Genomic DNA, 19946 nt, shown 5'->3' with positions numbered 1-19946 from the left:
GACCACCAGGGGGGACAGCTGAGGAGCCACTTTTGCTGGCTACCGACTCCTCTCAGTGGGGACCCTAAGGCAGCGGTTCTCAACCTGTGGGTCGCGACCATCGGAAGACACATATAGCATATCAGATATTTACATTACGATTCATAACAGTAGCAAAATTACTGTTATGAATTAGCACAATTTGTAACAATGAAATTGGGAGTCACCACAACATGAGGAACTGTATTAAAGAGTCGCAACATTAGAAAGGTTCAGAATCACTGCTCTATAAGGAAATCTCAGTTCTCACTCGCTGCGGAGACACCTGCCCTCCCGCCGCTCAGCCTCAGCATCCGCCACCCTCGCCCCATCACTGGCCAACAGAAGTGACCCTGACTCACAAGAAGTCCTCTCCGGAGAAAACGGAAAAACAAGCCCGTTCCCTGGCGTGGGATTGCTAGGGGAGCAGAAGAGGAAACAGCGTTCGCTCCCGGCCTGCAAAGGAGCGGCCGGGATGCACCCACAGTTGCCCGTCAGAACTGGAGGGCACTTGGGTGAGGGAGAGGGGCCTTGCGCCAGCACAGGATCTGGAATCAGAGAAGGCTAGCGGGTATAAACAGGGGACTGCCAGGAAGGATAGGTTGGAGGGGGACTGATAGCCAGGAAGCAAATCAGACTATACCACAGAGATTTCTTTTTCTGAGTTTCCTAGCTCAAATGTGCACCTTTGTGGTGTGTGGGGGGGAGGTGGGGGGGAGAACTACCCTTTTAAATCTAAACTACTTGGAGCTAGCCTAGGACCAGTTGCTTCCTGAACCATGATATTCCTCACCTGCCCCAGCCCTGCCCCTATCTTCCTCTGAACTGACCTCAAAGCTTCCCTCAGTTCCCTAGTGAATAAAAGAGAACCCTCGAACTCCTCTTGGGCCCCACCCACCCCGTATGGGGTTGATCTTGTGAGACCCACCCTCCCTCCCGCCCTAGTTAACTTCCCCTGCAGCTGTAACTGCAGCCCCCTCCTGCCAGATCTGCCGGATCCTGGCACCCAGGGTTTCCACAGCAAAGGCCCCGGCCCCAGGCCCCTCTTGTCCGGAGCCCCAGAAAGAAGATACAGCCAAGTCACAGAAGAGAATCTAGTAGAAGATGATGATTCCTCACATCATCTCCCCACTCCCCAGGCCCTCTCTTCACCTCTCCGTAAGGTAACCACCGTGTGCTGCCATTGGCAAGGGCAGGAGCAGGGCACGGCAGACACGTTCTTTGATACGTTGCGTGGTGTCTCACGTGAGCCTGGAGAACGGAAGTAGACAGGGGATTTGAAGGTGTCTTTTCTTTCGCCATGGCCGGGGAACACTCGGGCTTTCCTCCCTTTTTTCCTGTTTGTGAACCACTAACTCCCCTCTCCTTGGCAGAAGCTCTCGTAGGAGAGGGGCAAGGATGAGAGGAGAAACCGTTCCCAGGGGATGGGCTATAGGGTAGTGAGCCTGGCCTCTCTGGAGCCGGGGGCCATGAAGGTGAGATGGGAGCAATATGATTGGATGCATGTCTGAGGAACCTGAGAACAGAACAAGAAGTTAGAGAACAAGAAGTTAGAGCCCTATTTCTTTTCTTTTTTTAAAAAAAATATTTTTATTGATTTTAGAGAGAAAATAAGAGGGAGAGAAAGAAACATCAATGATGAAAGAATCATTGATTGGCTGCCTCCTGCATGCCCCTTGCTGGGGATCTAGCCTGCAACCCAGGCATGTGCCCTTGATTGGAATTGAACCTGGGACCCTTCAGTCTGCAGGCTGATGCTCTATCCACTGAGCCAAACCAGCTAGGGCCGTATTTCTTTATATATATATATATACTTCAGAGAGGAAGAGAGAGGGAGAGAGAGCGAGATAGAGACATCAATGATAAGAGAGAACCATTGATCAGCTGCCTCCTGGACACCCCCACCAGGGAGTGAACCCTCAACCCAGACATGTGCCCTGACCAGGAATTGAAACTGTGACCTCCTATTCATGAGTCAACCCTCAAACACTGAGCCAACGCCAGGGCTAGAGCCCCATCAGCCTTCTATCTCCCATCGTGCTGACTTCTCTCCAGTCTTTTGGAATGGAAATTCTAGCCTTGGATGGGTGTTGGAAAGGAGGATGGGGAGTCTAAGACACTGCACAGAAGCACCCATTTCCTTATTTCCAGGCACTCTGCTGGCACGAAAACCCAAGGCAGACCCTGCTGGAGAGAAGGGAGCTGAGGATCATGTCCCAGGAGTCCTCCCTCCAGCTGAGCCCATCCCTCCTCCCCCCATCCCCAGGCAGCACCAGGAGCTTAGTGCTCTGAGGGACAAAAGCTTCTTGTCAACAGGGCAGTCTGAGGCGGGAGTTCCAGGCGGAGGGTGTGGCAGATGAAGGGAGGGAGAAGATGGACTGTGTGGAAGAGGGTAGGAGGAAAGCCTGGAAGGGAAGGGCTAGAGGAGCCAGTCCCTTGACTTTACTCAGCAGTATCCAAAGTGGCAGGATCTAGGGATAGCCAGGCTTCTCTTTCTCTGATAGTGCCTTCTTTTCTCTCCTGCCCAGCACAAGGCCTCTCTATTTTAATCTATACCCGCTCTCTTCAATACAAATCCCTGCATCTCTCCCTCAGGCCAGAGGACCCTCTGCCACCAGAGTGAAATCCTAGAGACCGTTATCCTGGTGAACCCGAGTGCTGACAGCATCAGCTCTGAGGTAAGGCGGGGGCCTGTGCCTTGCAGCGGGGGCCTGTGCCTCATCACGAGGGCCTGGTTGGAAAGTGCTGTAACTCACCCTTGCCAGTGCTACTGCTGTAAGGCCAAGAATTCCTGGATTTGGCTTTGAATCATCCTTTCTCTGCCATGTAAGCTGCCTTACAATCTCCAGCTCCACTTTGGAGGTGCTGTGGGGCTGCCAGTGGGGAGCATGTCCCTGCAGCACTGAGCAGAAACCAGGAACATCCAGCGCCCTTCCCTGGGTTTCCTACATCTGTGACCACTCTCCTCCTTCCATTCTAGGTTCGCCACCTACTTAGCAGCCCGTCAGCTCACAAACTACTGATCCTGAGTGGGCAAAGTTTAGAGCCAGGGGGGGACCTCATCCTACAGAGTGGTACCTACTCCTATCAAAACTTTGTCCAGGTTCTTCACAACCCAGAGGTATGTCCCATGCCTGCATGCCTGGGAGGAACAGAATATGGGATAGGACTAGAGCTGTGGGGAAGGAAAATCTCATTGCATGATCATCCGTGGTCCTGGCAGAAAGGTAGGGGATCACCTGGAGAGTGGTGGAGATTAGCAGACTGAATCTGTGTCAACTCCAGTGACCTGATCAGCCTTCTATCTCCCATTACTCTAGATTGCCCAATTGCTCAGCAATAGAGACCCTGGGATCCAGGCCTTCCTCACCGTATCCTGCTTAGGGGAGGGTGACTGGAGCCATCTGGGACTATCCAGTTCCCAAGAGACCCTGCATCTCCGGCTAAACCCCGAGCCCACGCTGCCCACCATGGATGGTGTGGCTGAGTTCTCCGAGTATGTCTCTGAGACCGTGGATGTGCCATCCCCCTTTGACCTGCTAGAGCCCCCTACCTCAGGGGGCTTCCTCAAGCTCTCCAAACCTTGCTGCTACATCTTCCCTGGCGGCCGCGGGGACTCTGCCCTTTTTGCCGTTAATGGTTTCAATATCCTGGTGGATGGTGGCTCCGATCGCAAGTCCTGCTTCTGGAAGCTGGTGCGGCATCTGGACCGCATTGACTCGGTGCTGCTCACACACATCGGGGCAGACAACCTGCCAGGCATCAATGGCCTCCTGCAGCGCAAAGTGGCAGAACTGGAGGAGGAGCAGTCTCAGGGCTCCAGCAGCTACAGTGACTGGGTGAAGAACCTCATCTCCCCTGAGCTTGGAGTTGTCTTCTTCAATGTGCCGGATAAGCTGCGGTTGCCTGATGCCTCCCGGAAGGCCAAGCGCAGCATGGAGGAGGCCTGCCTCACTCTGCAGCACCTAAACCGCCTGGGCATCCAGGCTGAGCCTCTGTACCGTGTGGTCAGCAACACCATCGAGCCTCTGACCCTCTTCCACAAGATGGGCGTGGGCCGGCTGGACATGTACGTCCTCAACCCTGTCAAGGACAGCAAGGAGATGCAGTTCCTTATGCAGAAGTGGGCAGGCAATAGCAAAGCTAAGACAGGCATTGTGCTGTCTAATGGAAAAGAGGCTGAGATCTCGGTGCCCTACCTGACCTCTATCACTGCTCTGGTGGTCTGGCTGCCAGCCAACCCCACTGAGAAGATTGTGCGTGTGCTTTTTCCAGGAAATGCTCCCCAGAACAAGATTTTGGAGGGCCTGGAAAAGCTTCGGCACCTGGACTTCCTACGCTACCCTGTGGCCACGCAAAAGGACCTGGCTGCTGGGGCTGTGCCTGCCAACCTCAAACCCAGCAAAATAAAACAGCGGGCGGACAGCAAGGAGAGCCTCAAGGCCACTGCTAAGACAGCAGTGAGCAAGCTGGCCAAACGGGAGGAAGTGGCCGAAGAGGGAGCCAAGGAGGCCCGCTCAGAACTCGCCAAGGAGTTAGCCAAGACCGAGAAGAAGGTAAAGGAATCATCCGAGAAGCCCCCAGAGAAGCCTGCCAAACCTGAAAGGGTGCGGACAGAGTCGAGCGAGGTATTAAAGGCAGAGAAGCGAAAGCTGATCAAAGACAAGGTGGGGAAGAAGCACCTGAAAGAAAAAATATCAAAGCTGGAAGAGAAAAAGGACAAAGAGAAAAAGGAGATCAAGAAGGAGAGGAAGGAGCTCAAGAAAGACGAAGGAAGGAAGGAGGAGAAGAAGGATGCCAAGAAGGAGGAGAAGAGGAAAGATATCAAACCTGAGGTCAAGAAGATTTCTAAGCCAGACCTGAAGCCCTTTACCCCTGAGGTACGTAAGACCCTCTATAAAGCCAAGGCTCCTGGCAGAGTCAAGATGGACAAGAGCCGGGCTCCCCGTGGGGAGAAGGAGCTGTCTTCTGAGGCCCGGACACCCCCAGCCCAGAAGGGGGCTGTACCACTTCCAACCGTCAGTGGGCACAGGGAGCTGGCCCTGTCTTCACCAGAGGACCTCACACAGGACTTTGAGGAGATGAAGTGTGAGGAGAGGAGGTTACTGGCTGAGCAAAGGGACATAGGACTAGGAGAGAAACCTCTCCTTGCAGACACTGCACAGGAGGGACTCGCAAGCACAGCGGCCCAGGGGACATTACCCTCTGTCCCAGGGCTGGAACAAGAAGAGCCTGTGATAAAAGAGAAAGAGGTTGTACCAAACATCCCTGAGGAACAAGGCAGCAAGGATAGAAGCGCAAACTTTGGGGCCAAAACAGAGAAAGAGAAAGACACCTGGGAAGAAAAGAAGCAGACGGAAGCAGAAAGGCTCCCTGATAGAACAGAAGCCAGAGAGGAAAGTGAACCTGAGGCAAAGGAGGATGTGATAGAGAAGGCTGAGTTAGAAGAAATGGAGGAATTACACCCTTCAGAGGACGAGGAAGAGGAAGAGACAAAGGCCGAGGGTTTTTACCAAAAGCATATGCAGGAAGCTTTGAAGGTAACTCCGAGGTTCAGGGAGGCTCTTGGGGGCCGGGAACCGGGACTCCACGGCAAGGCTCCTGAGAAGGAGACCTCATCGTTCCTAAGCAACTTGACCACACCTGCAGGAGCCACTGAGCATGTCTCCTACATCCAGGATGAGACAATCCCTGGTTACTCAGAGACGGAGCAGACCATCTCAGATGAGGAGATCCACGACGAGCCGGAGGAGCGCCCAGCTCCACCTAGATTTCCTACAAATGCATATGATCTCCCTGGGCCTGAAGCTCCTGGCCCCTTCGAGGTTAGTCAGCCTGCAGACAGTGTTGTTCCTGTCGCCTCCAGCAAAAGCTATGGAGCACCAGAGACTGAACTCACCTACCCCCCCAACATGGTGGCTGCCCCTTTGGCTGAAGAGGAGCACGTGTCCTCAGCTACCTCAATCACCGAGTGTGACAAGCTTTCTTCCTTTGCCACATCTGTGGCTGAGGACCAGTCTGTGGCCTCACTCACAGCTCCCCAGACAGAGGAGACAGGCAAGAGTTCCCTCCTGCTTGACACAGTCACAAGCATCCCGTCATCCCGCACTGAAGCCACTCAGGGCTTGGACTATGTGCCATCAGCTGGTACCATCTCCCCCACCTCCTCACTGGAAGAAGACAAGGGCTTTAAATCACCACCTTGTGAGGATTTCGCTGCGACTGGAGAGTCAGAGAAGAGAGGAGAGATTGTAGGGAGGGGCTTGCCTGGAGAAAGAGCAGTGGAAAAGGAATCGGAGACCACAAATGTACAGATATCTGAGAAACTTCACAGTCAATATGGAGCCCCAGTGTTTGGTGCTCCTGGACACACCCTATATCCAGGGGAACCAGCCCTCGGAGAATTGGAGGAGCGCTGCCTCAGTCCAGATGACAGCACAGTGAAGATGGCCTCTCCTCCACCATCTGGCCCACCCAGCGCTACCCATACACCCTTTCATCAGTCCCCAGTGGAAGAAAAGTCTGAGCCCCAAGACTTTCAGGAAGCAGGCTCCTGGGGAGACATGAGGCACACACCAGGTATAGGCAAGGAAGATGCTGTAAAGGAGACAATCAAGCCAGGGCCTAAAGAGGACACGCTGGAGGAGAGAGAAAAGGTGCTTCCTCCCAGGAGCCCCCAAGCTCAGGAAGCAGCCATCAGCATTGCTGGGGAACATACAGGCTACACTATCCAACTATTGCCAGAACAGGATAAAGCAATGGTCTTTGAGACCGTGGGGGCACGAGAGCCCACAGGCACAATTCTGGGAACAGAAGCCCATCTGAAAGATTTGAAGACATCACTCCAAGCACCTGGTGAACCTCAGAAAGATGAGAGGCTCCAATTTCCTGACCAAAGCCTCTCCCCTGATGATGCAGATTCCCTCTCTGTCCTCAGCGTGGTCTCTCCAGACATTGCCAAGCAGGAAGCACCCAGGTCTCCTTATGGCCTAACAGAGCAGCACTCACACAAAGACCTTTGGCCACAGGTATCTCCAGAAGACACCCGGTCACTTTCCTTCTCAGAAGAGAGTCCCAGCAAGGAGACCTCTCTGGATATCTCTTCTAAGCAGCTGTCTCCAGAAAATCTTGGCACTCTCCAGTTTGGGGAACTAAGCCTTGGAAAGGAAGAAAAGGGGCCTCTGATGCAGGCTGAGGACACTTCTCAGCACTTAGCCCCTGTGTCTATTCCAGGACCCCGTGCAGCCACAGTGTCTCCTCCCACACAAGGGAGCACTGGATACTCCGCACAGACAGACATCACAGATGAGAGCCCTGATGGAAAATTACCTTCCAGCTCCTTTTCTCACTCGACACTGTTGGGAAATGGGAAGCACTCACCTGAAGTGATCACAAGCCCTGGTGAACACATTCTAACACCTGATAGCTCCCTCACCAAGAGTCCCGAGTCTTTGCCAAGCCTTGCCATGGAAGACATTGCCATGAAGTGGGAAGGTCAAGTTCCAGAGTTGAAAGACAGAACCCCAGAGAAGACGGACAAAGGACCTGGCCCAAGGGATGAAGTCGTACAGCAGAAGGGCAAAACTCTGGAGCAGAAGGATATAGCCGTCAATCAGAAAAGTGAGGCTCTGGAAGAAAAGAACAAGGTTATGGAAAAGCAGGATAAGGCTTTAGAACAAAAAGTCAAAGACTTGGGACAAAGGGACTCAGCCCTGGAAAGGAAAGACAAGACCATAGAACCAAAAGACAAAGATTTAGAACAAAAAGATAGAGACTTAGAACCAAAAGACAAAGTTCCAGAGGACAAGGCCTTTGAACTGAAGGGCAAGGCCTTAGAACAGACAGACAAGATCCCTGAACAGAGGGTCAAAGATCAGGAACAGAAGGACAAAGCCTTGGAAAAGAAGTATCAGGCCTTAGAACAAAAATACTGGGCTTTAAGACAGAAGGATGAAGACCTGGAACAAAACAATAAGGCCCTTAAACAGAAGGATAAGGCTCTGGAAGAGGACAAAACTCAAGATCAGGGGAGCCCAATGCAGGAGAAAACCATGAAACCAAAGGAGAAGATCCTAGAGGAAAAATCTTCAGAAAAAGTTGAAGCTATGAAACAGAAGGAAGAAGCTCTGCTGGAAAAGTCCAAAGCTCTGGGGCTGGAAGAGAGCCCAGTGCAGGGGGACAAGGCCCTGGAGCAGGAAAAGAAATACTGGATGGAGCAGGATGTAGTCCAGGAGTGGAGAGAAACGTCTTCAACCGGAGGGGAGCCAGTTGGAGAACAGAAAGAATTTGCCCGGACATGGGAGGACACATCATCTGATCAGGAGGACAGGTACTGGAGGGGCAGAGAGGATGTAGCCCTGGAACAGGACACATACTGGAGGGAGCTAAGCTGTGAGCGGAAGATCTGGTTCCCGCATGAGCTGGATGGCCAGGGGGCCCAGCCACGGTACACAGAGGAGCGGGAGAGCACTTTCCTCGATGAGGGGCCAGATGATGAGCAAGACGTGCCCCCCTTGGAGCATATGCCCCAGAGCCCATGGGCCTCAGACTTCAAGGGTTTCCAGGATCCCTCGTCGCAGAAAGGGCTGGAGGTAGAGCGGTGGCTTGCTGAGTCACCAGTTGGGCTGCCACCAGAGGAAGAAGACAAGCTTACCCGCTCCCCTTTTGAGATCATCTCTCCTCCAGCTTCCCCACCTGAAATGGTTGGACAGAGGGTTCCTCTGGCCTCAGGACCAGAGACCCCTGTCCCAGAGCCTAAGAAAATGCCACCTGTAAAGAAAGAACCCCCTACCCACTCATGGTTGGCTGAGATCCCACCATGGGTGCCCAAGGACAGACCCCTGCCACCTGCACCTCTCTCCCCAGCGCCAGCTCCCCCAACCCCTGTCCCTGAGCCACGCACTCCTGCAGCCTTCTCCTGGGGCACTGCTGAGTATGACAGTGTGGTGGCTGCAGTGCAGGAAGGGGCAGCTGAATTGGAAGGTGGGCCATACTCCCCTCTTGGGAAGGACTACCGCAAGGCTGAAGGGCAAGGAGAAGATGAAGATCAGGCCAGGGCTCCTGACAGCAGCCCCCGCAGCTCAAAGGTCCCAGAGGCCAGCAAGAGCCATGCTACCAAAGGGCCTGAGCAGACAGAGCCAGAGCAGAGAGAGCCCACGCCCTATCCTGATGAGAGAAGCTTTCAGTACGCGGATATCTACGAGCAGGTGATGCTTACTGGGCTCGCCCCTGCGTGCCCCACTAGGGAACCTCCTCTTGGAGCAGCTGGGGATTGGCCCCCACACATCTCAACCAAGGAGGAGGCTGCTGGCCGAAACACATCAGCAGAGAAGGAACTTTCATCTCCTGTTTCACCCAAGAACCTCCAATTCGACACCCCATCTTTCAGCTACGCAGCTCTGGCGGGACCCACTGTACCACCTAGGCAGGTGCCTGATGCAGGGCCAAGTGTGGAGCCCAGCCTCACACCCCCTGCATTACCCCCTCGTGCTCCTGTCCCCCTGAGTAAAGGCCCAAGCCCCCATATTAATGGTAACTTCCTGAGCTGTAGCCCAGATAGGAAAACCCCATCCCCCAAGGAATCAGGCCAGAGTCACTGGGATGACAGCACTAGTGACTCAGAGCTAGAGAAGGGGGCTCTGGAGCAGCCAGAGAAAGAGGCCCAGTCCCCAAGTCCCCCCCACCCCATCCCTGCGGGGCTCCCTAAACTGTGGCCTGAACATGAGGCATGTCCCAGTCCTTCCTCAAACTCGCACCAGGCTCCTGCCCCACCCAGCCTGGACTTCCCTGCTTCAGCCTTTGGTTTCTCCTCATTGCAGCCAGCTCCTCCACAGCTGCCCTCTCCAGCTGAGCCACGCTCGGCACCCTGTGGCTCCCTTGCCTTCTCTGGGGACCGAGCTCTGGCTCTGGCTCCAGGGCCCCCCACCAGAGCCCGGCATGATGAGTACCTAGAAGTGACCAAGGCCCCCAGCCTGGATTCCTCACTGCCCCAGCTCCCCTCACCCAGCTCTCCTGGGGCCCCTCTCCTCTCTAGTCTGCCACGACCTGCCTCACCAGCCCTCTCTGAAGGCTCCTCCTCTGAAGCCACCACACCTGTGATTTCAAGTGTGGCCGAGCGCTTCCCTCCCGGCCTGGAGGCTGCAGAACAGGTGTCTGTAGAGCTGGTCCCAGGAATGGAAGCAACTGCCCACAGCCTTTGGGACCTTACTCCTTTGAGTCCAGCACCTCCAGCTTCACTGGACTTGGCTCCAGCTCCAGCTCCAGCTCCAAACTTGCCTGGAGACAAGTTTGATGGCACCCTGCCCTGCCGCCTGGAGTGCTCAGTGGCAGCCACCAAGAAGCCAAACTCCTTCCAGGATCTCTCTGGAGATTATGCCACCAATGGTCCAACTGAAACCAGCCCCAACCCCCCAGGCTTTGCCCCTGCCAAGGATGAGAAAAAAGAGGCTGAGGGCTGCCCTGCCTGGGAACGTGGGGCCTGGCCTGAGGGAGCTGAGAGGAGCTCCAGGCCTGATAGTCTGCTCTCCCCTGAGCAGCCACTGTGTCCTGGAGGGACCTCTGGTGGCCCATCTAGAAGTGGCTCCCCTAAGATGGAGGCTGGGCCCCAGGGATGTGCCTCTGAGCCCCGGCCCCACTGTGGGGAGCTCTCCCCATCCTTCCTGAACCCACCTCTGCCCCAATCCACAAATGACAGTGACCTCTCAACTGAGGAAGCTCAGCTGGTTGGGAGAGGGGGGAGGCGCCGGGCAGGGGGCCCTGGGGCCACAGGGGGTCCATGTCCTGTGGCAGATGAGACACCCCCGACGTCAGTCAGCGACTCGGGCTCCTCACAGTCAGATTCTGACGTCCCACCAGAAACTGAGGAGTGTCCGTCCATCACAGCTGAGGCAGCCCTCGACTCAGATGAAGATGGGGACTTCCTGCCTGTGGACAAAGCTGGGGGGGTCAGTGGAATGCACCATCCCAGGCCTGGCCATGACCCACCGCCACTCCCTCAGCCAGACCCCCGCCCATGCCCTCCCCGTCCCGATGTGTGCATGGCCGATCCTGAAGGGCTCAGCTCAGAGTCTGGAAGGGTAGAGAGGCTACGGGAAAAGGAGAAGGCACAGGGGAGAGTAGGGCGCAGGGCCCCAGGCCGGGCCAAGCCAGCGTCTCCTGCACGGCGTCTGGATCTTCGGGGAAAACGCTCACCCACCCCTGGTAAAGGGCCTGCAGATCGAGGAACCCGGGCTCCACCCCGGCCACGGAGCACTCCAGGCCAGGGCACCCCGGCAGACGAAAAGGATGGACACAGCCCCATGTCCAAAGGCCTGGTCAACGGACTCAAAGCAGGACCAAGTAAGTATGATGTGAACAGGAGAGACTGTGGATTGGGGCTGGGTGCGGCTGGTCTAAGGTTCCAGGAGTGGGAGGAAGGGAAAGAAGGAGAAGGCTGCCAAAAGCAGTCTACTTTCCCACTACAATGAGTCCTGGCTTGTCTCTACAGTGGCCTTGAGTTCCAAGGGTGGCTCTGGTCCCCCTGTATATGTGGATCTCGCCTACATCCCGAATCATTGCAGTGGCAAGACTGCTGATCTTGACTTCTTCCGACGAGTGCGTGCATCCTACTATGTGGTCAGTGGAAATGACCCTGCCAATGGCGAGCCAAGCCGGGCTGTGCTGGATGCCCTGCTGGAGGGCAAGGCCCAATGGGGGGAGAATCTTCAGGTGAGTGACAAGGGATGCCAAGGAGGTAGTATGGTCAAAGCTTACTCAGAGGCAATAGGGGGACACAGTCTATATTCATAAAAGGACGGAGCCCTTTCTATGGGCAGTGGGACTATTTCCTGGACCATCAGGTATCCCATCCCCTTCACATATGCCCCCTTCACATTCTCACATCAGGCATGTCTTATCTCCCTCCTAGGTGACTTTGATCCCTACTCATGACACGGAGGTAACTCGTGAGTGGTACCAGCAGACTCATGAGCAGCAGCAGCAACTGAACGTCCTGGTCCTGGCCAGCAGCAGCACTGTGGTCATGCAGGATGAGTCCTTCCCAGCCTGCAAGATTGAGTTCTGAAAAAACCACTCTCCCTTCCCCAAGGATCTGCTCCCCCAGCTCCCTTAGAGAATGGCTACTGCTGAGTCCTTGGGGTTTGGGGACATGGGAGCTGGGGAAGGAGAAGGTGGGGGACAGGATGTCTTGTGGGAATTTGGGCTGGGCTAAATGGGAGGGGTTGTCCCTTCCCCTCATCCATACTTGAGAGGAGTCTCAAAACCAAAGGTAACAGGATAGGGAGAGGGTACAAAATTAGGATAGGATGTCATCTGATGCCTGAGAACTCTGGAGTGACACCTCTCCTAGCACTGCCAAATGCTGGTATTGCATGGGGAGTGAGGATGAGTCTGAGAGTGCAACATCCTCCCTCACGGAAGGAGATCATATCCGCAACCCCAGGGACCCTTTATCTATTTATTTAGCATCCCAAGAATTTCCAATAGTAACTTATGTGACCTGGGGGAAGGATACTGTCAGTGAGATGCCTAGAGCTGCACCCTTCACCTCCCATCCCTTACCCACCAGGGTCTGGGATCCAGCAGAGGTCTGGGGGTACACTGCTGCTACACTGTCCCACTGCTTCCCTCCGTATCTGAATGTCTCAACCCAAAACTTGAAGCACTTGACCAACAGACTGGTGAGAGAAGAAAGCTTATCCTCCCAGTCCCTGCTTCATACCATTCACATCCCAGGGTTGTGCTCAGACCAGGCCTACTGGGCAGCACAATGGGGCAAGGAGAGCCCAGCTCCAAACCCAGAATTTTCCAAGCTCCCTGACCTTTTGAAGTTTTCACCTACCCATTCCAATGATCCCGATCCCTTCTCATCCCCTGCTTGGCTTTTCTGCATGTGGTCATCTACTGTGGCCTGGTGTGTAATGGGTTAAAAATAAGCCACTGCCTCATATCCCAACATTTGACAACCCAGCAATGTGTGACTCCCCCAACATTCCACTATGCCATCCTGCAGCTGAAATGGGAACGCTGGCTGCCTTTTCAGCCCCATACATACTCTTAGAGAGGATCTGGGAGGTGGAGGTCATGCCAGAGGACTTGGGGGGAAGGAGAGGGAGGAAGGAAAGGGAGAGGAGCTGAGCTAAAAAGCTTAACTCCTACTGAGTGAGATGAAAACAGGCTGAAAATACCATCTCAGGAGAGGACCTCACCCCAAGCAAGCCAATGAGCAGCCTTGCCAGACTACTGATGGACTGAGGAACCAGACACTCGTCAGGACTCAGCTTCTCTGCCAAATGACTGTGTGGAAACCAAAACGAGCCTGCCTGTCCTTCCTAGCTCCCACCCAACCCGTGCTGCTGTGCTCTGCGTCTCCCCGCACTCCCCTGCTCTAGTTCCCAGCTGCTATAACAGAGCCGCCTTCAACTCTAACAATAAATCAAGTTCATTACAGATGCTGTAGTGCTGCTTAGGGTTTTTCTGACTCCACATATTGCTTAGTTGCTGGGCTCTGGCTTCTCTGCTTCTCTAAGCATCGTCATTTTTCTCAATATCTTTGATAACTGGAAGCAATTCCAGGAGCCAGGGAAGCCAGAGAACATAGGGTGTGTTGAGGGAGAAAAGGATATGAGGGAGCCAGCATAGTTCCTGAAAATGGGTGAAGGAAGAGGGTCGGCATCTCCATGAGGTCAAGAGCTGAGAACCAAATAACCAGATAAGTCAGATAGGATAACACCAAAGAGGTAAGGAGTTGAGGGGCCCTAAGAGACCCAGAGCTTATTGAGGTTGTAAACACCTCTCACCTTTGCAGTCAGGATTTTCATGGAGGAAAATGTTGGATTTCCCTCCTGCAGTGAAACCCTTTATATGTCATGGGTATGTAAGAGGCCAAGTTGTGCACGTGAATATATGGGCAGGGATATTCCAGCCCTCCTAGTGTTATGGGCTCTCCCGACATAAAGACGTCAAGGGGTTAAACAGAGAGTATAACCTCTTTAATTCCTGACACTCCAAAGCATCGGAAGAAAAAATTAAGAGGGTGATTCCAAGCAGCTGGTGAAAAGGCATTGTGTACCCTCTGGTGTTTCACAGAGACAGGACCTGTCCCCCACAACAGTACTCACTTCAGACATTTTGGGATAGTGGGTTGATTGGCATAGGGACCTCCTGGGATGTCTGATCTGTATATTTTTATAGTCCGATCCTGCTCAACTACAAAGGCTTTTGACTGGTTCAGATTAATTCAGTTACATATCTGATTGACTTAAGAGTCACATTCATTCTTGAGTTCACAATGACATCACCACCTCTACCATTCTCATTCATGTTTATTGAGCACTCATAATGTTCCGGCCCCCCACTCTAATGGCAGCATTACCCCTCTTACCCACCCCCATTCCCATCCCCAGATCTTTGGGATTAGCTTCATAATCACACCTGGCCCTAAAGACACAATGATATAAGGACAAACCTCTTGGAGACCCTTATATATATATAGTCTTTGCACATGTCTGTACAATATTTATCTCTGCTGATTGCTTAAAAATAGAACCTGATTTTCTCTACTACAGCATCTTCTAAGCCAAAAAGCCCCACAACAAAAGAGGTCTTGCTTCACAGATTGGTCAAGAACCCCAAAAGCATTTTAAGTAGTTACTCTGAAATTTTCACAGCGATCTAATACCTATTTTTCCATTGAGCTGTTGCCCTCTCCACAGGACAGGAACAGAGAGGGCACTTGGGGATGATATGGAAATACCCATAAGCCCAATCTAAAGATTAGTGGCCATGATGGATGTTTGTTTAGTAAGGGGACTCTTTTTCCCAGACATTTCAGACAGCCATCCTGGACCCACCTGAGGAGTGCTAGCCAAGACAAGAGTCCCCCTGAATGCACATATGGTCTAAAGGACTTTGAGACATTGTGAATATTTCCTCAGAAAAGTGAAGACCTTGGAAACCCCTTTTGCACTTGTTTGTCCCGGGATGGTGTCTTCAGCAGTTAAGAGGCATTTCCTTTAACAATCTGGAATTTCCTGGGGTGCTCAGAGGAGGCTGGGTAATGACAGACCAGCTCACCCCTTAAAGGAAATCCTATTCAAGTCTAATGGCTTGGTGAGGAGTCAATGGCTGCTTTGAACACGAAATGGGCCCCTCACCAAGCCCAGCTCCAGCACAGGTATGCCTCATGTCAAGCGGACTGCTTCCTCAGCCACCGCTGGTAAGATCCAAGGTCTTATGCTGACAGGTGAGTTAGCCAACAGAAAGAGTTGCTAGCTCAAATGGCTGGTACATTATAACACCGTCAATGAGAAAATGACTAATCACATGTTGCTGGTGGAAGGGATAAGTTTTGGTCATGGACTAGAGACGGGCTCTGAGTGAGGGTTTGGATCACTAGATGGAAACTGGGCTTGGGGAACATTCTCTCCAGGCAGCTGGTCAATGACTTCAGGGACCACACAGGACTGCTGATTAACCTCCTTAGGGCCCTCCTGGACCTGTAGATCACCCTCCCCAGGGAACTCTTGGGATGGTGTTTCAACCTCAGGGATATCCTGAGACAACGGATTATTTGCAGGAGCTTCTTGGGCCAGTCTGTCAACCTCCAAAGAGGACTCCTGGGATGGTTGGCTGAGCTCCTCAGGGATGTCTTGGGCTGGCTTGTCAATTTCCACAAGGATTTCCTGGGCCAGGCTACCAAACCCTTCAGGAAACCCATGGACCAGCCTGCCAACTTCCACAGAGGCCCCTTGGCAAGGCTGGCTGACCTCCTCAGGGTTCTCCCGGAAAAGCTTGCAAGCTTCCTCAGAGACTTTCTCGCACAGTTGGGTGATCTGAGTGACCTCCTGGCATATCCGGTTAACATCATCACGGGTGTCCTTGCATGGCTGGCTCTTGTCAGAGACCTCCTGGCATGGCTGGCTGACCTCTTCAAGGATGCCCTGGCATGGCGGGCTGGCCTCCTCAGCAACTTCCTGGCATGGCGGGCTGATTTCCACAGGCGGTTCCTGTGGGGACTGGTTTGGTTCAAAAGACTTTTGCTCCCTTTCTATGAGGAGCTCTTGTGCTCCATTCCCAGGGATCTTCTGGCGCAGCCCAAGGCCTTGACATTCTTCAGCCATGTGTGAACTTAGGGAGAGTTGATCACTGAAGCCAAATTGGCAATTACCATCCACTGCAGTAGGGGAGGAAGGACCAGCACTGGACACAGTGCTGGAAGGGCCACTGCTGTCTGTAAAGCAAAGTCAGAAGACCAAGTCAGGCAAACTGGAAGAGAAGGCTTTACTCTATGTATGTAGTTCAAGTGCCAAACAGATGGCCCATATTACTCATATCGCAGGGAAAGGAGGTCTGAATTCTTTCTAAGTTATGCAGACTCCCAAGTTAGCCCAGCTCAGAAACTGTTGCTCTGGCCTAACATATACTATAGGAGCAGCACTAAGGTACATCTAAGACTTCAGGAGAAAGTGCTGAGGCCCACTTCATCTAGTTCTTTTACAAATGTACCCTTATCCAAATTTTTAAATTTTCTTGATCCCTTATTCATACTTTGAAAACATATGAATACTTTATCCCAGCGGCTCATAATTGGGGTTACACAGAATCTCCAGAGATTCTAATTCTTAGGTTTAGGGTAAAGGTGTGGGGTGGAGAGGGAGATGAAGGCAATATATTTTGATGTAACACTCCCAATTAAGTTTGATGCACATCTTTGGTTAAGAATCATTTGTTTAAAGCAATCAATGTATTTCTGAGGCAGAGGTAATCATTGTTTATAGCCCAAGGTATAAGTAAGCAGAAGAATGTAGAAAAACCTTGTGAATCAGAATAATAGAAAAGAAAATGATTTACCCAAAGATGGACGAACCCCATGGAATCTCTAAATGGCAGCAGTTCTTAATTAATCTTTGCGGAGTGTGTGTGTGTGTGTGTGTGTGACTGATTCCTTTGAAACTCTAATGAAAGTTATGGATTATACTCCTAGAAAAATATACATGTGAATATTCACATTAATCTTTATATATGATTCCTGGTGTTCATAAACTTCATCCTGAAATCCATCCATGGATTCAAAGTGAAGACCTTCTAAGTACTGGGACATATGATGTTACAGGTTTGTTAATATCATAGAAACTAATTTCCCAGATCCTGACAGTAGTAAAATGAAGTCCGTAGAATCTTCAATTACACTGTGGGACAATTCCTACCCCAACCTCTACTTCTTCATTAACCTCTGGTAGGGGATTAATCTACTTTTCCCTTTGTAAATATTATATTTATTAATGGTATTGTAACTTTATATTTAAAGCACTCTGACATCAATAATTATAGTTTTTGGAAATAGGGGACACCTGAGTATCTTATAATAGAAGAGAATCTGGGAAAGCTGGCAAGCACAAGCATACAAAAGCGCAATCAGTCATTGTGTTTAAGGTATGCCAGTAACCTCTTTTTGGTAAAGCATCACAGGAGGCATGCTTCAAGTAGAAAAAGAAGAGGAACATGGTTTTGTGCCAAGGCTTATTTAGGGCAGAGAGACAGACCCTGAAAACGCTTACCAATGAGGCTATACACCTCATACTGAGATTAAAAATAAAAAAGAAGCTGTAAGCTGAATTCACTCAAGGGTAGAAGTAGCCTTATACTCACTTAGTGGTTTGATTCAGGCAAATCAAAGAGGTCAGACAGAAATATAAGTGGGAGAGGGACGAGAGGGGGGCAGAGAACCATAAATGCTATAGGAGACAGGTAAAAGGGACAATGACAAGGTGAGTGTAGAATAATCTGAAATCCAGGGGGAGAATTCTTGGTGTTAGGAAGGTTCTTCTGCATACTGGGTGTCAGAAGAAGGGCAAAATTCGACAACGATTTCCTTCAATGCTGAAATATGAATCTTTGCTAAAGTCCTACCCAAGTCAAATAGTGAAAGGCATGTTTGATTTTTGTTATTCCTTGGAGCAAGATGAATAAAGGAAGGATTTTCCATCACTGGTGTCTCTGGCCCTGATTACTACAGGTATCTCCCTCCCTACTGTTACTCTAAGGATTCCTTATGGCCCACTGTTCACAAGGATAGTTAGTGATAGGCTAGAGATGATAAAGAAGAGATCAGGAAAAGCATCACCTCACCTGAGAACAGACAACTTGAGAAAAAAGTTGAAAGTAGTAGCAGATTTTAGTTTCCTTCCCCCAGCTTTTCTAAATATTCAGGTTTCCTTCCAAGTCACCTGTGCTTTGAGGAGCTGTAGAAACTATGTGGGGATCTGAGAAGAATGAAGTCTCCGCCCTGTCTTCCTTAAGGACCCTCCGGTGGTCCACTATCTTTTAGGAGCCTCCCCAGTGAGATAGAAGGGATGTGGGAGGCAGAGGTGATAAGACACAGAAAACAGCCCTAACCGGTTTGGCTCAGTGGATAGAGCATCGGCCTGCGGACTGAAGGGTCCCAGGTTCGATTCCGGTCAAGGGCACATTTGCGGGCACATCGCCAGTGGGAGGTGTGCAGGAGGCAGCTGATCGATGTTTCTATCTCTCTATCCCTTCCCTTCCTCTCTGTAAAAAATCAATAAAATATATATATATTTTAAAGAAAGACACCGTAAACAAATCCTCCCTTCATCTTGGAAGAGGCAGATGAAACTGCTTCCCTGACTGTATTCCTGGTCTTTCAACTCTCATCTTGGTTTCCCTCAAGGGACAGGTTTCTCACTCACCAATTCCTCCGTCCCTCCTGGCCGTTGTCTAGGCAGTTCCAAAAGGAGTACTTACACCAAGGGGGCTTCTCAGGGCGCTGCCGGAGTTGCATGGTAGGAGAATGAAGAGTACGGGGCGGGGAAAATGTGCCGTCCGAGGCCTGGTGGCTGTGCATAGACTCAAAGAGGGCTGGAGAGGTGGGGGAGAGAGGGAAGGAAAAAAACCACATGAAGAAGAAACCCAGTGCCACAGGTTCTCAACATAAGTAAAAACCAATGTACATTTTCTCAGGCTGAGAAGAAGCATCCTTCACACAAACCATTTTTAATATTTGAAACTTTGTACAATGAATATTTTCAAATATATTTTTAAAAAGTCATTGAAAGACTAATATGACCAATACTCATACACTCATCTATATTTAACACATTAACACATGTCAACATTTTGCCATACTTGTTTCATCTATTTCTTGGTGCTGAAGTTCTCTAAAATAAATAATAGACATAATGAATACTTTAATATGCATTTCTAAATTATAAGGAGTTTCTCTTATTTAGCCATATACCACTAATAAACCTAACAAAATTAAAAAAATAATACCCTAATATCGTGTAATACCCAATCCATATTCAAATTTTCCCCTATTACTCCCAAAATTTCTTTTATAGTAAGGTCCAAACATGAACCATATATGTTTGGACCTTACTATTCTAGATAGTGCCCTCCTACCCATTTATTTTTTCCATAGTGACTTTTTGAAAAGAACAGTCAGTTGTCTCACAGAATGTCATTTCCCATATTCTCAATTCATCTGATTGCTTCCTCATAAAATCATTTAACTCATTTCACCATCCCTTGTATTTCCTATAATCCAGAAGTTAGCTATAAAAGGCATCATTAGATTTTTCAGTTTAAATCACTTTGGCAATACCTGTGTATATTATATTATACTAGAGGCCTGATGCATGAAATTCGTGCAAGAGTAGGCCTTCCTTCCCCTGGCACCCCGGACCTGGGCTTCTCTCACAGAGAGAGGCCCTGCCCACCCACTATAGCCCACGGGTCGGCCAGCTGGTGGCCTGGGCCTCCCTCTGCGGGGCGGATCATGGGGCAATCATGGGGCGATGGCCAGCCCCCCAACCAATCGCACTGCACCCGCCGTGGCTGGCTTGGCACCAGTGGGTGTCATAGCATGGTCCCTGGTGGTCGTCCAGATGGTCGTTCTGCTATTCAGTCGA

General features: G+C 51.2%; 2 protein-coding genes across 16 annotated transcripts in view; one reads left to right on the top strand and one right to left on the bottom strand.

The window, feature by feature from the left end:
* Positions 1–13466, top strand: part of MAP1A (microtubule associated protein 1A) — a 24511-nt gene extending 11045 nt beyond the window's left edge. For all 3 annotated transcript variants that reach the window (XM_006778027.2, XM_006778029.2, XM_006778028.2), the window contains 5 exons: positions 2614–2696; positions 2999–3139; positions 3339–11355; positions 11504–11724; positions 11924–13466. In XM_006778027.2, coding sequence (XP_006778090.1) covers positions 2614–2696; positions 2999–3139; positions 3339–11355; positions 11504–11724; positions 11924–12079 — 8618 coding nt within the window. In that variant the 3' untranslated portion in view covers positions 12080–13466. The remainder of the gene's footprint in view (positions 1–2613; positions 2697–2998; positions 3140–3338; positions 11356–11503; positions 11725–11923) is intronic.
* A 1032-nt stretch (positions 13467–14498) lies between these two features.
* The window catches only part of PPIP5K1 (diphosphoinositol pentakisphosphate kinase 1), a 46377-nt gene continuing 40929 nt past the window's right edge, over positions 14499–19946 (bottom strand). For 12 of the 13 annotated variants that reach the window (XM_015557542.1, XM_006778019.2, XM_006778018.2 and 9 more), the window contains 2 exons: positions 18781–18894; positions 14499–16246 (listed from right to left, as the gene is read on the bottom strand). In XM_015557542.1, the coding sequence (XP_015413028.1) occupies positions 15369–16246; positions 18781–18894 (992 nt within the window). In that variant the 3' untranslated portion in view covers positions 14499–15368. The remainder of the gene's footprint in view (positions 16247–18780; positions 18895–19946) is intronic. The other variant, XM_015557543.1, reaches the window with a different exon arrangement.

Source organism: Myotis davidii, unplaced genomic scaffold (genome assembly GCF_000327345.1).
Source record: "Myotis davidii unplaced genomic scaffold, ASM32734v1 scaffold46, whole genome shotgun sequence".
In the NCBI taxonomy this organism is placed as follows: Eukaryota; Metazoa; Chordata; class Mammalia; order Chiroptera; family Vespertilionidae; genus Myotis; species Myotis davidii.
This window is presented reverse-complemented; position numbering and strand designations above follow the sequence as displayed.